The 14,134-nt window shown below is 70.7% G+C and overlaps 2 protein-coding genes and 2 non-coding genes across 6 annotated transcripts; 3 read left to right on the top strand and 1 right to left on the bottom strand.

Moving 5' to 3' along the window:
• Positions 1-24: 24 nt before the first annotated feature.
• Positions 25-188, top strand: LOC128908004 (U1 spliceosomal RNA). The gene has a single exon (XR_008465818.1). It is a non-coding gene; the product is annotated as a U1 spliceosomal RNA (small nuclear RNA).
• Positions 189-3,559: 3,371 nt separating this feature from the next.
• SLC5A6 (solute carrier family 5 member 6) lies at positions 3,560-13,415 on the top strand. 3 transcript variants are annotated; one of them, XM_054196886.1, is made up of 16 exons: positions 3,560-4,237; positions 9,256-9,713; positions 10,020-10,085; positions 10,175-10,226; positions 10,340-10,407; positions 10,520-10,674; positions 10,882-11,022; positions 11,166-11,295; positions 11,402-11,490; positions 11,578-11,690; positions 11,789-11,856; positions 11,939-12,025; positions 12,142-12,326; positions 12,423-12,526; positions 12,616-12,737; positions 12,843-13,415. In XM_054196886.1, the coding sequence occupies exons 2-16, from the start codon at positions 9,384-9,386 to the stop codon at positions 12,987-12,989; spliced, it is 1,857 nt and encodes a 618-aa protein (XP_054052861.1). In that variant the 5' UTR covers positions 3,560-4,237; positions 9,256-9,383; the 3' UTR covers positions 12,990-13,415. The 3 variants fall into 3 exon arrangements, with proteins under 3 accessions (XP_054052861.1, XP_054052860.1, XP_054052859.1); XM_054196885.1 differs by lacking the exon at positions 3,560-4,237 and adding an exon at positions 7,026-7,103; XM_054196884.1 differs by lacking the exon at positions 3,560-4,237 and adding an exon at positions 7,062-7,135.
• LOC128907999 (U1 spliceosomal RNA) lies at positions 3,634-3,797 on the top strand. Its single transcript, XR_008465814.1, has one exon. It is a non-coding gene; the product is annotated as a U1 spliceosomal RNA (small nuclear RNA).
• On the bottom strand, positions 4,722-6,863 carry ATRAID (all-trans retinoic acid induced differentiation factor). The gene is given in 8 exon segments (XM_054196887.1): positions 4,722-4,859; positions 4,962-5,063; positions 5,165-5,512; positions 5,515-5,540; positions 5,705-5,776; positions 6,012-6,073; positions 6,075-6,143; positions 6,720-6,863. Coding segments are annotated over 6 exon segments (504 nt in total). The 5' UTR covers positions 6,783-6,863; the 3' UTR covers positions 4,722-4,859; positions 4,962-5,063; positions 5,165-5,300.
• Positions 13,416-14,134: the final 719 nt, after the last annotated feature.

The raw sequence follows: 14,134 nt of genomic DNA, 5'->3' as shown, positions 1-14,134 counted from the left end.
GGGTGTTGTGCGTGCGTTGGAGTCATACTTACCTGGCAGGGGAGACACCATGATCAGGCAGGTGGTTTTCCCAGGGCGAGGCTCATCCCCTGCACTCCGGGTGTGCTGGCCCCTGCGATTTCCCCAAATGCGGGAAACTCGACTGCATAATTTGTGGTAGTGGGGGACTGCGTTCGCGCTCTCCCCTGGTGTTGGTGGTGCAAAGAGAGAGAGGCGAGGGCGTGGCGGGTGTTGGGTGCTGCTGTTGTCGTGCCCCGTGTTCCGCGCCCCGGACGCGGCGTGTCTGGGCTCCCGCAGACCGCGGTGCCCGCGGTGGGTCGGTGCGAGCCGGGGGAAGGGAAGGGCCTGACCCGGCGCCGTCTGCCCCCGTCCCGCTGTCAGGGACCACGGTCCGTGTCGGGGCGCAGGAGCGCCCGGAGGGGCCGGTGTTTTCCGCGTTTTCCACAACCGAGGTCGGAACTGAGCGCTAACGGGCAAAAGCCCCTGCGCTCTCTGCGAACAGCTCGTCTGGTCCCTGACGCCGTGGCCCCAGCGCTCCGTGGCCGCCTCCTGCACACGGGGGCCCACGGCGGGTCCCAGCCCTGCGGGGGCGGCAGGGCCCGGACACCCCACAACGGGCCCAGACCGGCCCCGGCGGTGACAGACCCGTTACAGCCCCCGCGGCGAAGGAGGCAGGGCCCACGCGTGCCCGTGCTCGGCCTCGTCACGGCGGGGGGCTCTCCCGTCAGCCCGCGCGTGCATGACCACCTCCCGCCCCCCCCGGCTTCCTCGGGCCCCGCACGTTCCCCGCGGCGCTGCCGTTACCGCCATCCGTACGGCAACTCTCGCTCTCCAAACCAGGTTGGTAGTTTAGAAAACCCGGCATCAGCTTATTTATGGTGCTGGGTGCCCGGGGGGGGTCTCTCCTCCCGCCGCACCCCCCACCAGAACTCCCCGCGGGGTTTTATACGCGTTTCCCAACGCGGTTATAATATCGGCACCTGCCGCCCGTACGTGCTGGGTCAGGGATTTCCGTGCGATTGACGCCACCAGGTCACAGCTCCCACGCACGCTCAAGGGCAGGGGCTGCACCCGGGCGAGGGGCGGTGGGACCCGGGGCCGTGATTTGAGTGTTATGGCGAAAGTGGTTCCGCCTGGGGACACGGAGAACTTTCGCTTTCCCGCCGAGGGGCTGAACTTCTCCGCACGCGCAGACTGGGACCGTCCTCGGGGTCCTGGTGCTCGATGGGCCTCCTGGGGAATGACACGACGCTCGCCCGCCTTGACGAGGAGTTCTTGTCGTTAGCTGACGCTGGAGAGATTCCAGGGTAAACCCTCGTTATCCGTGGGGATGCGCACGCGGCCTTTCCTCACTGGTTGCAGCGACGCCTGACGCAGTGTCGCGGACAGCCGTCAGCGCGTACTCGAGGTGGTCGGCTGGGGAGAGACACCCCTGCTCTGCCCTCGTCTGGCCGTGAGTGCAGCTAAAGCTCACTTTGGGCTCTGACACTCCGACCTTCGGCGTTTTTCGCTTCACGGTGTCGCTGCTGTCCCACCCCCAGCCAGGACCCTCGGGCTGACGGGGACCGGCCCCGCGGTGCGGAGCCGTGGCAGCCCCTCGGCCAGCGCCGCGGTTGTTGTCCCGAATCGGGGGTCTTTACCCGCCGCGTGCGCCCCGGCCGCCGCAGCTGTTCCCTGGAATAAAAGCTCTCGAAACCAAAAGCAGTTCAGAGAGATGTGAGGGACGGACTGTAAATTCCCTGGGGAGGGGCACGAGGCCCTCCAAGCCTTCGATGGGACGCCTCAAACACTCGCGAGGCAATAAACAATGCAGGCCTGGCCTCCAAAGAACCGACACGGCTCACGCTTCTGGTGCCTGAAAGCGTGGGAGAACTTGTGGAGACAGGACAGTTCTGCCACTCATGTGCTGAGCGCGCTAGTTCTCCGTTCTCAAGGCCGTCGTGTCCAATGAGTGACCTTTGCTTCATTATCCGTGAAATGCATATGAAAGCACATACCCTGCATACGCTAATGAAGATTACAGAGACCATGCTAAACACGTATGACTACGGCACTCCTCTCTCCACCCAAATCATGCTCCGCGTCGCCTGGGAGAAGGGAGAAACCCGAGCCAAGGCTGTCCTTGGCAAGGGGGTGGACTGTGCTAATTCAGCAAACGGAAAAGGGGAAAACAAGTGCCCCTGGAGGGGGAACAAAGAAGAAACAAAAGAAGATAGTGCCTGGGAATATGCTTCCCAAGAAAGAAGACTGTACCTGGGAAGATTTTTCCAAGAAAGAAGAAGATTGTGCCTGGGAAGATTCCCTGAAGAAGACGCTGGAACCAGGACCGGTGATCTCTTTAGCTCTGTCTTTTTCTCGGTCTTTTCCTGTCTCTATCCCTCAGTTTCTCTTTTCTCTTAGAATTGTTAAGTAACGGTTAGAGTTGTTAATTAACGACCTTAAGTACGACCTTAAGTACCGCTTGCCATAGTTGTCCTGTGCCTGCCGTTAGTAACACAACCCATACCTCACCATGTGCCGTCGTTTGTCATACACCTCACCGATTACCGTGGACTTGTTAAGACCTACACTAACCATTTTGGGAAGGAAATAAATGTTTCTATACGGACCCGGAGGTTTATCTCGCCTCAGTCTGCGCCGTTGGGGATTTGCGAAGCTGAAGTCACTGACCCCCCTCTTCCCTGGGAGTGGGACGTGACAGAGGAGACATTGCTTTATTCGACGTCGGGCGCCGGGGGGAAAACCCACAAATCTAGCCCAGCTCACCGCGGGTATTCACCCATTATTTACACACAGAAGGTTCTCCTAATTCCGCCTGCCCAACACGTAACTCCACCTGGGCCTACGTATTCATTAGGACGACCAAGTAGCGTTTTTTGCACCCGCGTATTAAGTTTTGCTGCGTCGGCAAAACACTTCTGCGCAGGTGTGAGCTTCTCGGCGGTCGTGTGGGTGAGGAGACCCTTCCTCACCTCATCCTTTTCAGGAATTGAGTCGCCTCAGGACAGTCCAAGTTTACTGTAAGTTTGCCAACCCCTTGAGGACGATGAGGATGTTCCTTGAAGCAGCCGCAGCTCTGTCCCGGCGGGTACGGGAGCACATACTTGACAGAGAAAAGAACCTTGGAGCGATCAACTGCTTCTCGTGACGCCATCCTTGGGGATGAGCGACTCCTGGCTGTCTCCTCATTGTCACTGTCTGTGACACCAGCTCGGTGACTGTTTTGTCGCACGGTGAGACGGTCGGTGATGAGCTGTTTTCTCACGCAGGGAGCGGGTCCGCAGGAAACAAACGCGGCTTCAGTCAGCGCGTGGTTGTGAACACAGCAGAGGCCCGTCTTCGGTAGCGCTGCCCGGGCGCTAGGACCGCGCGTGGCGCGGCGAGGCGTGTCCTGGCGTGTGGGGGCGTGTCCATGCAGATGAGATCCCGCCGCCACGCACGACGGGAGCCGTTCCCGCCGCGCCGCCGCCGCCCGCGGGGGAAGGCGGGCGCTGCGCGGGTCAGGCCCGGGCCGAGGTTGTGGGCGCGAGACGCGGCGTGGTTCGGGGGGGCGTGGGGTGTCGCGGGGGTTGTCGTCGTGCGGTGTGTGTGCGTGCGGCGTGGTGCGGGGGGTGTTGTGTGTGGGTTGGAGTCATACTTACCTGGCAGGGGAGACACCATGATCAGGCAGGTGGTTTTCCCAGGGCGAGGCTCATCCCCTGCACTCCGGGTGTGCTGACCCCTGCGATTTCCCCAAATGCGGGAAACTCGACTGCATAATTTGTGGTAGTGGGGGACTGCGTTCGCGCTCTCCCCTGGTTATTCTGGTTAAAGGCAGATCAAAGAGCTTCCGGTGCTCCGTCGGCGCAGCCGTACCATTGTCGCCATCCGTCTGGGAGCTTCCACTCCCGGCGTCGGGCAGGGCCGCGGGGTGCCGAGTGTGCGACTCGATGGTGACGGACCTTTGGATCCATCGCAGCAGGAAATAAAACAACCTGTTCGCAGACGGCGATGTGTTTTTATTTGCCCAGACTGCACAGTTCCGATTATTGTTTTGGACAACGTGGACCCCCCGTGGTCCCTGGCTCCTCTCTCACCTTCCTGACAGCACCACAGGGGGACACCGGGCCCGTCCCTTCCTTCTTCCTGGCTCTGGATGTTCTGTTCCCACCGCGAGGTCTGGGTCGGCCAGTGCTGAGACCGAGACAACACCGGCATCGTCCCCTCACCCGCCACCTCCGTCTCTGTCGTCATACCGGTGAGCCCCACTCGCGCCCCAGCCCCACGTTGCGTCCCGCGCCCCAGCCCCCACGCTGCGTCCCACACCCCGCATCCCACCCTGTGCAGTGCCCGCGTTCACCGCAGCAGGTGGTGTCATGTCGTGGGAGTCTCCTGTCACCCCTCACCGTGTTTGATCTGCCTGACCCCGGCCCCACACCGCATTTGCTCCGTCCCACCCCCCCGCACTGTGCTGTTTCGGGCCAGGGGCTCCCAGGGGCAGGGGCTGCTCTTCCCCTGCAGCGCGGGTGGGGGAAGGAGGCGCCCCCAGCCCCCAGGCCGGCTCCCCAGAGCAGCTTGGAGGGTCTCGCATTCCCCCCGCCGGCACCCTGTCTCTGTGGGAGGGAGTCGGACAGATAACACGGACAGGATGCTGCGGGCTTTATTCATCCCCAGCCCCCACGTAGCGAACTGGCCCCGGGACACGCAGCCCCCCGGGACACGCAGCCCCAGAGCCCCTGCTCAGCAGAGGCGCTGGCGCAGACCCCCCCTCCCTTCTCAGGGGGTCTTGGCTTTCCGTCGCTGGTGCCCCAGAGCAGGAGGGACAGGGACAGGGTGATGGTTCCCAGGACCCCGCAGAAGAGCAGCACGGGGAAGGTGCCCTGCGAGGAAGCAGCAGTGAGCGGTTCTGCCCCCCAACCCCCCACGCTGCTCCGGCTGGGGGTCACTTGGTGAGGGAGGGGTCCCGTCTGGCAGACGCTCACCTCACGCAGGCACTTGTAGCCGTGGAAAGGGCTGTCGCAGAGGCACTGGATGAGGCCGGGGCCATCCGGGGGCGCAGGCGGCGTTCTCAGGGCACGGCCAGGCTGGCGGAGCAGAGTGGGGGGTCACAGGGCCACACCAGGGTCGCCCCCGCCTGCCACCCCCCCCCAGTGCTGGGGACAGGGTGTCCCATCCCCCGCCGTACCGAGCTCCCTGGAGCCGTTGCAGGGGTTCCTCTGGCCCTGGCAGAGCCGGCTGCTCCCGCTCGTCGTCACCTCCTCCCAGGCGCTGCTCCCGCCTGGGCACTCCAGGGGCAGCGGCACCGCGCTGGGGAGCAGAGCTCAGCACTGGCACCGCGCACCGGCACCGCACCAGGGACCGGAGCTCGGCATCACACACCGGCACCACACCAGGGATCGGAGCTCAGCACCGTCACTGTGCACCGGGCACCGCAACCGGGGAGCAGAGCTCGGCACCGGCACCGCGCCGTCCCCCACCCCGGTACTCACAGTTGCTTGCAGGAGGGTGAAGCCCAGGAAGGAGCCGCTGGGGGGTCTGTCAGGGGGTTCTCCGTCAGGTCCCTGCAAACACCAAATGCACACCCAGGCGCCGTCGCCCCCCACCCACAAACAGCACCAGCCCCAGCGAGGCAGGTCTGGTTGTCCCACCAGACACCCCCCTCCAGACCCCTCTTCCTGCCCAGGCCCGGCCCCTCGAGGGCGCACAAGGGGGCACACGGACTCACAGGACGATGGCGGCGGTGGCCTCAGCCAGCCCCGGTGGGAGGCTGCGCAGGGAGCAGTTGCTCAGGTCCAGCCTGGGAGGGGGCAGCAGTCAGGGGAGAGACAGCAGCCGTGCCTGGCCCCCCACCCACCCCCTGCATTCCCCTGCCCCCCACGTGGTCCTCCAACAGCCGCCCTGTGACCCCCCTGTGCCAGGCACCCCCCTGTACCCCCCCCACCCATGCGGCCCCCAACACTCTCTGCGTCCCCAGCACCCCCCAGTGCACCCCTCCCCGCCCCCATGCACCCCCCGCCCGTCCCACCCCGTACCCCAGCAGACGCTCGGGGCGGGCGCCCCGTTCCCAGCAGCAGCGCCCCTCGCCCTCGGTACCGTGCCCGGGATGCGCAGAACTGGGCCACGATGGAGCCGTTCCGCAGTGGCCCCGGGCAGAGCCCACACACCTGGGTGGGGGGAGTTGGTGGGGCACGGGCAGACCCCCAGCCCCCCGACCCGGGCACCCCCCGAGCCCCCGCACCCCTGACTCCCAGAACCCCCGATCCAGGCACTCGCTGACCCCCAGTCCCCCCTGGAGCCCCCCGACCTGGCACCTCCGACCCCCGGCAATCCCCGACCCCCGGGCCACCCCTGTCACCCCCGGACCCCCCCCCGATCCGGGCAGCCTCAGACACCCCACCCCCCCCCGCGACTGGGCGCTCGCTGACCCGCGGTCCCTGCGGGAGCCCCCCCGACCCGTGCACCCCGACCCCCGGGCACCCCCCGGTCTTGGGCACCCCCGACCCCCCGGGAGCCCCCCCGATCCGGGCACCCTCCGACCTCCCCCCGCGACCGGCCACTCGCTGACCCCCGGGCCGTCCCGGAGCCCCGCGACACGGACACCCCCCGATCCCCGGCATCCCCAGACACCGCACCCCCCGACCCCCAGGCACCCCCCGGGCACCCCCAACTCCCCCACCCGACAGGGCACTCGCTGACCCCCCGTCCCCTCCCGGGCACCCCCGGACACCCCCGCCGCTCACCGCCGCCCCGCCGGCGGCCCGGGGCGGCAGCAGCAGCAGCAGCAGCAGCGCGAAGCCGCCCATGGCCCCGCCGAGCCCCGGGCTCTTCCGGCACCGCCCCCGGCGCCGGGGGCGCCCCCTGGCGGGCTCGGCGGAGCGCACAGCCCGGCGCTGCCCGGGGGGGGGCCGGGGGCCGCATCCCCCCCCGGGGCGGGGGGTGCCGGGGCGCGGTGACCTGCCCGGGGCGGCGGACCGGCACGGGGGGGGGGGGCGGGAGGGGGGGGGGGGGGGTGTCGCCCGTGACGCCATCGGGGCGCGCGGGCTGAGGGCGGCGCTGCGTCATCGCGGCGCGCCGGCGGCTGTCAGGGGCGCACGCGGGCTCCGCCGCGCCGGTCGCCGCCGCCCGTGAGTGTCGCAGCGGGGCCGCCCCCGCCAAGGTCACCGACACCCGCCGGGGCAGCGGGGCCCCTGAGGGAGCGGGGGCAGCGGGGCCCCTGAGGGAGCGGGGGGCCGGGGACAGCGGGGACCCTCGGAGACTGGGGGGCCGGGGACGGTGGGGACAGCGCGGGCCGGGCAGGGAGGGGACAGCAGGGACCCTGAGGAACCTGGGGGCCGGTCCCCGGGCTGGGGGCAGTAGGGACCCTTAAGGGACCGGGGGGCCGGGGGCACCGGAGACAGCGGGGACCCGGAGGGACCGGGGGACTGGAGACAGCAGGGACCCTCAGGGAATGGGGGGCCGGTCCCCGGCTGGGGACAGCGGGGACAGCAGGGCTGGGAGCAGGGTCACCGGGGACACCGGGGGACGGGGAGGTACGGCAGGGGACAGGGGAGCAGGGACACAGCCCGGGGACAGTGAGTCTGGGGGGGCTTTGGGACGGGGACATGGGGACCTCGGGGGAGGGGGCGGCAGGGCCTCAGCGGGTCACCGGGGGATGGGGACACGGGGGGACACCGGGGCTGGAGGCAGCAGCGCCCCCGAGGGGACAGGAGGGGCCCTGGGGACACCCAGGGGTGCAGGGGGGCCCCTGGCCGGGACCCCCGGGGTGCGGGGCCTTGGGCGGCGGTGCCGTCGGGGCGGCCGTCGGGGACGTGTTTAGTCTGCGCTGTGGAATGTGGCGGGGTGACCTTGGACCCTGGCCGGGAGCTGCGCGGGGACAGGAGGGGAACGGGGACGGTGCCCTCTCACCCAGTTCCCGCAGGCGCGGGGCCCGCAGCCGGTGCAGCCCCGGTGCCACGGGCAGGCCCGGGCACAGCCGCTGCCGCACGCCCCGGGCAGGCATTCCTGCAGGGATGAGGGCTGCCAGCCCGCCCCCCACCGCCACCCTGCCTCCGTGTGTGTCCCCCCGGCACGGCAGCATGCCGTCCCTGCACCCCCTGCCCCACCGGTGCCCCCCTTCCCCCAGCACTCCTGGCTCCCTGTGCCCCCCCTGTGCCCGCTGGTGCATGCGGAGGGGGGGGGGGTCTCTGCTCATCCCCGCTCCTGGGGCTGCCCGGCCACCCCCCTGCTCTGTGGGGCTGGAGACGGAGCCGGGGGTTGCCAGGGGGATGCCAGTGCCAGCGGTGCCAGGGCGTCCGCCCCGTCCAGCTGCTGCCCGGGGGCTCTGGGGCTGGCAGTGCCCCTCCGTCCCTGGCTGTGCCAGGTGGGGGGTCACCCTGTCCACCCTCTACTTGGCTGGGCGGGGGGTGCCAAACCCAACGCAATCACCCCTGGTGCCAGACAGTCCTGCCAAACCCACCACAACTGCCCCCGGTGCTGGCTGTGCCGCCAAACCCAACCCAACCAGCCCCGGTGCCGCACAGCCCCTACAGACCCCCCCTCCATCACGGACCAGGCTCCGCGGCCCATCCATCTGCTCTCACCAGCTCCGTCCGTGGGTCTGGCAGGGCTGGGGGCTGCCGCGTGGGTGGCCATGGGGGCGGCTGCGCGGTGATGGCTGGGCTGTGCCCCCCTGGGGCAGGGGGCTGGCACCAGCACCGGGGTGGTTGTGCCAGGCTTGGCCAGGCATGGCACCAGGGGCGGCTCTGCCAGGGCTGTGCGGTGCCGGGGCGGCTGGGTTTGGTGCGGGCAAGAGCGGTGCTGCCGGGCTTTGGGGGGCTGCCCGGCACTGGGGGTGGTTGGGTTGGGTTTGGCGGTGCCGGGCCGGCTTGCCGGGCTCAGCAGGGCTGTGCGGCACCGGGGGCGGTTGTAATGGGTTTGGCAGCACAGCCAGCACCGGGGGCAGTCGTGGGTTTGGCGGGTCTGTCCGGCACCGGGGGCGGTTGTGTTGGGCTTGGCGGCGCAGGGCCGGTTTGCCGGGCTCGGTGGGGCTGGCAGGGCCTGGGTGGGACTGTTTTTACAGCCGTGGCCTCGGTGCTCTTTGGCAGAGGCATCTGTTTCCCTTGGCAGGGGCATTCCAAGGGGGGGTGTGGGTCCCTCCCGGAGGGAGGAGAAGGGTGTAAAGGCACGTTCCTCGCCCCGCCTGGCCCCGCCCCCGCGCCGGGTCCTTGAGGCGGAGACAGAGCAGCGAGCGAAGGTCCCGGAGGCGTCGGGCGCTGACACCCGTCCCTCCGCCCGCAGCTCCGAGTGCTGGGGAGATGCCGGCCGGGCCGCGCCGCCGGGGCTCGGCGTGCCCATGAGGCCGGCGGGGTGCAGGCGGCCGGGCAGCGGCGGCTCCAGTGGGGCAGCGGCGGGAAGAGGCGCTCGCCATGGAGTTCACCGTCGTCGACTACAGCATCTTCGCCCTGCTGCTGGTGCTGTCCTCGGCCATCGGGCTCTTCTACGCGCTGAGCGGGGACCGGCAGCGCACGGTGCAGGAGTTCCTGCTGGCCAACCGCAACATGGGCTTCCTGCCCGTCGCCCTCTCCCTGCTGGCCACCTTCCAGTCGGCCGTGGCCATCCTGGGGGTGCCGGCCGAGATCTACCGCTTCGGCACTGAGTACTGGTTCCTGGGCTGCTCCTACTTCCTGGGGCTGCTCATCCCAGCCCACATCTTCATCCCCGTCTTCTACCGCCTGCGCATCACCAGCACCTATGAGGTGAGTGGGGGGGGTCCCAGGCAGGGACGGGGGGGCACACGGGACATGCACAGGCTGGCGTGTGGCCCCGGGGGATGAGCTGAGGGTGCCCGGCGGGGCCATCGGCTCTGGGTCCCTCGTTGCCCCGTGCTCCACCCCGGCTTGTCCCGTCCCTGGGCAGCGCTGGCTGCCCCCGTGTGCCTGCGGCAGCGGGAGCCGAGGCACTGGGGCAGGGCTGGCTGTCCCCCCGCACCCCCCCACCCCCCCGCTGCCACGGGGGGGACGCGGGGGCCGTCAGGACGGTGCCCTGAGCCCTCTCCCCCGCAGTACCTGGAGCTGCGCTTCAACAAGACGGTGCGGATCTTCGGCACCATCACCTTCATCTTCCAGATGGTGAGTGGGGCCGGGGGGGTGGGTGTGGGGGGGTCCTGGCCGGGGGGGGGGGTTGGCCGTGCACGGCTGCAGCGCTGCTCTCCCCGCAGGTCATCTACATGGGGGTGGTGCTCTACGCGCCCGCGCTGGCCCTCAACGCAGGTAAGGGACATGGGAGCTGGGGGGGGGGGGCCCGTGCTGGAGATCCCGTCCTGCCTGGGGGGGCTGCCACTCTGCACCCCCCCCAGCTCGTTAACAGCCTCTACCACTTCCAGTGACGGGCTTTGACCTCTGGAGCGCGGTGCTCACCATAGGGCTGGTCTGCACCCTCTACACCACGCTGGTGAGTCCCAGCCCCGCCGCGCGGCCGTGGGGCGCCCCGTGGGGTGCCCCCTGCCCGCCCCCCCCCCGCCCCGGGGCGGCGGTGATGGGTGACGGGCGCCGTGCCTCGGCAGGGCGGGCTGAAGGCGGTCATCTGGACAGACGTCTTCCAGACGCTGGTGATGTTCGCGGGGCAGCTGGCCGTCATCGTGGTGGGGGCCCGGCGGGTGGGCGGCATGGCCCGCGTCTGGCGCCTGGCCGAGCAGCAGGGCAAGATCTCCGGCATCGAGTGAGTCCCCCGGCACCGCCGTGCCGTCAACCCCCCCACCCTGGCACCGGGCACCCCACGCCACGCCGTGGGGAGAGGGACCCCGGCATGATGGGGGGGTGGTGGTGGGGGGGATCCGTTCCTGCCGCCCCCTTTCCCGCGGCGTGGGAATGGCGCCGTGGTGACACGCCACCCCCCCGCCTCCGCCGCCGTCGCCTCTCTCCGCAGCCTGGACCCTGACCCCTTCCAGCGGCACACCTTCTGGACGCTGGCGCTGGGGGGGGTCTTCATGATGCTGTCGCTGTACGGGGTGAACCAGGCGCAGGTGCAGCGGTACCTCAGCGCCCGCAGCGAGCGGGAGGCCAAGCTGTGAGTGGGCGGCGGGGCCGGGACCCGGGGGGGGGGGGGGGGTGTCCCACAGACGGGACGGGCCTTGCCCCCCGCTATCCTGTCACTCCCCACCCCCCCCCCCCATCCTCCCCCAGCCTCTGACGCCCCCCCGGCGCCCGCAGCTCCTGCTACGCCGTCTTCCCCTGCCAGCAGATCGTCCTCTGCCTCAGCTGCCTCACCGGCCTCGTCATGTTCGCCTACGACCGGGAGCGCCCGCTGGCGCCCACGCAGCGCCCCGGATCCTCCGACCAGGTGGGTGACCGGGACCCCCCTCACTCCGTCCTACAGCCCGCGGGGCTGGACCCCGCTCCCCCCGGACACCCCCCCCGCCGGCGCTGACCCCCCGCCACCGTCCCAGCTGGTGCTGTACTTCGTGATGGACGTGCTGCAGGACCTGCCGGGGCTGCCCGGGCTCTTCGTCGCCTGCCTCTTCAGCGGGTCCCTCAGGTGAGATGGGTGGGGGGGGCGCTGTGGGGGGGTTCTCGCTGTGGGGGGGTCCCAGCCGAGCCCCCTCCCGCTCCCTCTCCTCCCCAGCACCATCTCCTCCGCCTTCAACTCGCTGGCCACGGTGACGATGGAGGACCTGGTGCGGCCCCACTGCCCCGGGCTGTCGGAGGCGCGGGCCACGCTGCTCTCCAAGCTGCTGGGTGAGCCGGTGGGGGGGGGCACGGGGGGGGGGAGGGGTGTCTGCTGGTGGTGGGGGGTCCCCAGCACCGCCGTGACCCCCCCCTGCTCCTCTCCCCAGCTCTTGGGTATGGATTGCTGTGCCTGGGGATGGCCTACGTCTCCTCCATGCTGGGCCCCGTGCTGCAGGTAAGGGGGGGGCACGGGGCCCCCCCCAGCTCCGTCACCCGGCCGGTGGGCGGCGGGTGCTGAGGTCCCCGTGTCCCCGCAGGCGGCCATCAGCATCTTCGGCATGGTAGGGGGCCCGCTCCTGGGGCTCTTCTGCCTGGGCATGTTCTTCCCCTGCGCCAACCCCACGGTGAGTGTCCCCCCGCCCGCCTGGGGGCTCCGACCCCGCGGGGGGGGGCAGTGATGGGGGGCCGGGGCGCCCCAAGCCCGGCCGGGGCTCAGCGCCCTCCCCGTCCCCCGGCGCAGGGTGCCGTCGTGGGGCTGCTGGCCGGCCTGGCCATGGCCTTCTGGGTGGGCATCGGCAGCCTGCTGCACAGCATGGGGGCGGCCGGGGGGGCCCCCCCGCCCAACGGCACCGCACTCCCCGCCGTGGGCAACCTCACCACCATCCTGGCCACCACCGCGCTGGCCCCCACCACGGCCCCCCACAGGTGAGCGGGACTGGGGGGGCTGCGGGACGGGGGGGGTGCTGCTCCGTGCTCCCCCCCGCCCTCAGCCCTGACTCCCGTGTCCGTCCCCCCCCCCAGCCCCACGGGGCTGGAGAAGTTTTACAGCCTGTCCTACATGTGGTACAGCGCCCACAACTCCACCACCGTCATCCTGGTGGGGCTCCTGGTCAGCCTTGTCACCGGTGAGTGCCGGGGGGGCGGCGGCGGGGGGCTGGCAGTGGGCCCCCCCTCACCCCGCTCACCCTCCGCTCTGCTCCCCCCCCCACTCCAGGCCCGACGCCGGCGGCGGCCGTGGACCCCCGCACCATCTCCCCGGTGCTGCCCCGCCTGCTGTGCTGCCTGCCCCACAAGTACCGGCAGAAGCTCTGCTGCGGGGGGGGCTTCCCCGACCAGGTGAGCGGCCCAGACCCCAGCCCCCCTGCGGGGACACAGACACTGGGGGGGGGTCAGTGCCCCCCCCGCCCCATGCCCCTGCTGCCCCCTGCTCTGTCCCCACAGGACGCCAACCATGCGGACGCCGAGGTGAAGAGCAAGGGGGTCCCCAACGGCCTGCCCCCCCCAGGGTGGCGGGAGGAAGAGGAGGAACGGGGGTACATCCGCGCGGTGGGGGCCCCCGCCTACACCCTGCAGGAGACCTCCTTCTGAGCCCCCCCCCCCCCCGCCGTGGGGGTCCCGGCCACCTGCCCCCGCCCCCAGGGGGCATGGGCCCCCCCCCGTGGGGCACCTGGACACGGCCGGGGAGCACCAAATAACTGGGGGGGGCTGGGTGGGCTGCACCCCCCACACCGGGCTGGCCCCGAGCCCCCCCCCAGCTGCCCACACCGGGGACGCTGCCAGCCCCCCCCCCCCGAGGCCGGGGGGGCTCTGGGACCAGGGGTGTGGGGGCGAGTGGGAGCGGTGCCCTCTCCCCCCCCCCCCAGGCTGGGACGTTGCTGGTGCCCCCCGCCTGGCCACGTGCCTTACCGCACCGCTCCGGGATGGGGGGGCCCAGACCCCCCAGGGCGCCGAGCGCCCAGACTCCCCCCAGCCCTCTGTCCCCCATCTCTGTGTTTGTCCCCCCCAATAAATGGTTCTGGAGCACAGGTGTTGGAGGAGCCCAGGACCCCCCCCTGCAGACAGCCCCCCCCCGGAGCCCGCGGGGATGTGGGACCCCCCCAGTCCCCTTGAGCCACAGGAGGCCCCCACCGGGGGACCCAGTTGAGCACAGCCGGGGGGGGGGTGGCTGCTCCGTGGCTGGGGGTTGCGGGGAGCCCCCGTCGCCCTGTCCCCCCACCCGTGGGGTGGCCGTCCCGCACCCGTGGCAGGCGATGGGTGGTCTCTGGGGGGGTCGTTTCATGGGTTTATCGCTGCGGGTGGGGCCAGGCGGCCCCCATCCCCCATGGGCAGTGTGGAGCGTGCCCCCCCCCCCCCAATCTCTGCCCCCCCGAGTGTACTCTGGGCCCTGGCCCGTGTTCTGGGGGGCATCCCCCTGCCCACCCCGTGCCCACGGAGCTGGCAGACCCCCCCCCGGGCAGGATGGGGGTGCGGATCCCATCGGCACTGGCCCCCCTCCCCCGTCCCGGCTGCTGCGGGGGGGGCCGCGGGGTCCGGCTGCTGGCCTGCAGGGGGGATGACGGGGGACCCCAGGGTCTGAGTGCTGCGCCACCCCCTGCCGCCATCCGTCACCCCTGGCAGCTGGGGACCCCCATCCCAACGGGCGAGGACCACCGCGGGGGGGGAAGGGGGGGGCAAGGGTGGGATGGGGGAGGCGGGGGGGGGATCCCGGGGCTGGGGGGGTCCCGTAGGGACCC

Source organism: Rissa tridactyla, chromosome 3, assembly GCF_028500815.1.
Source record: "Rissa tridactyla isolate bRisTri1 chromosome 3, bRisTri1.patW.cur.20221130, whole genome shotgun sequence".
Classification (NCBI taxonomy): Eukaryota; Metazoa; Chordata; class Aves; order Charadriiformes; family Laridae; genus Rissa; species Rissa tridactyla.
The sequence above is the reverse complement of the archived record's forward strand: the minus strand, read 5'-3'. Positions and strand labels throughout refer to the sequence as shown.

Coding starts and splice junctions, on each gene's coding strand:
- SLC5A6 (XM_054196886.1), top strand. CDS start 9,384: ATGGAGTTCACCGTCGTCGACTACAGCATCTTCGCCCTGCTGCTGGTG. Junction 11,691..11,788: donor GCTGCTCTCCAAGCTGCTGG/GTGAGCCGGTGG, acceptor TCCTCTCCCCAG/CTCTTGGGTATGGATTGCTG. Junction 11,857..11,938: donor TGCTGGGCCCCGTGCTGCAG/GTAAGGGGGGGG, acceptor GTGTCCCCGCAG/GCGGCCATCAGCATCTTCGG.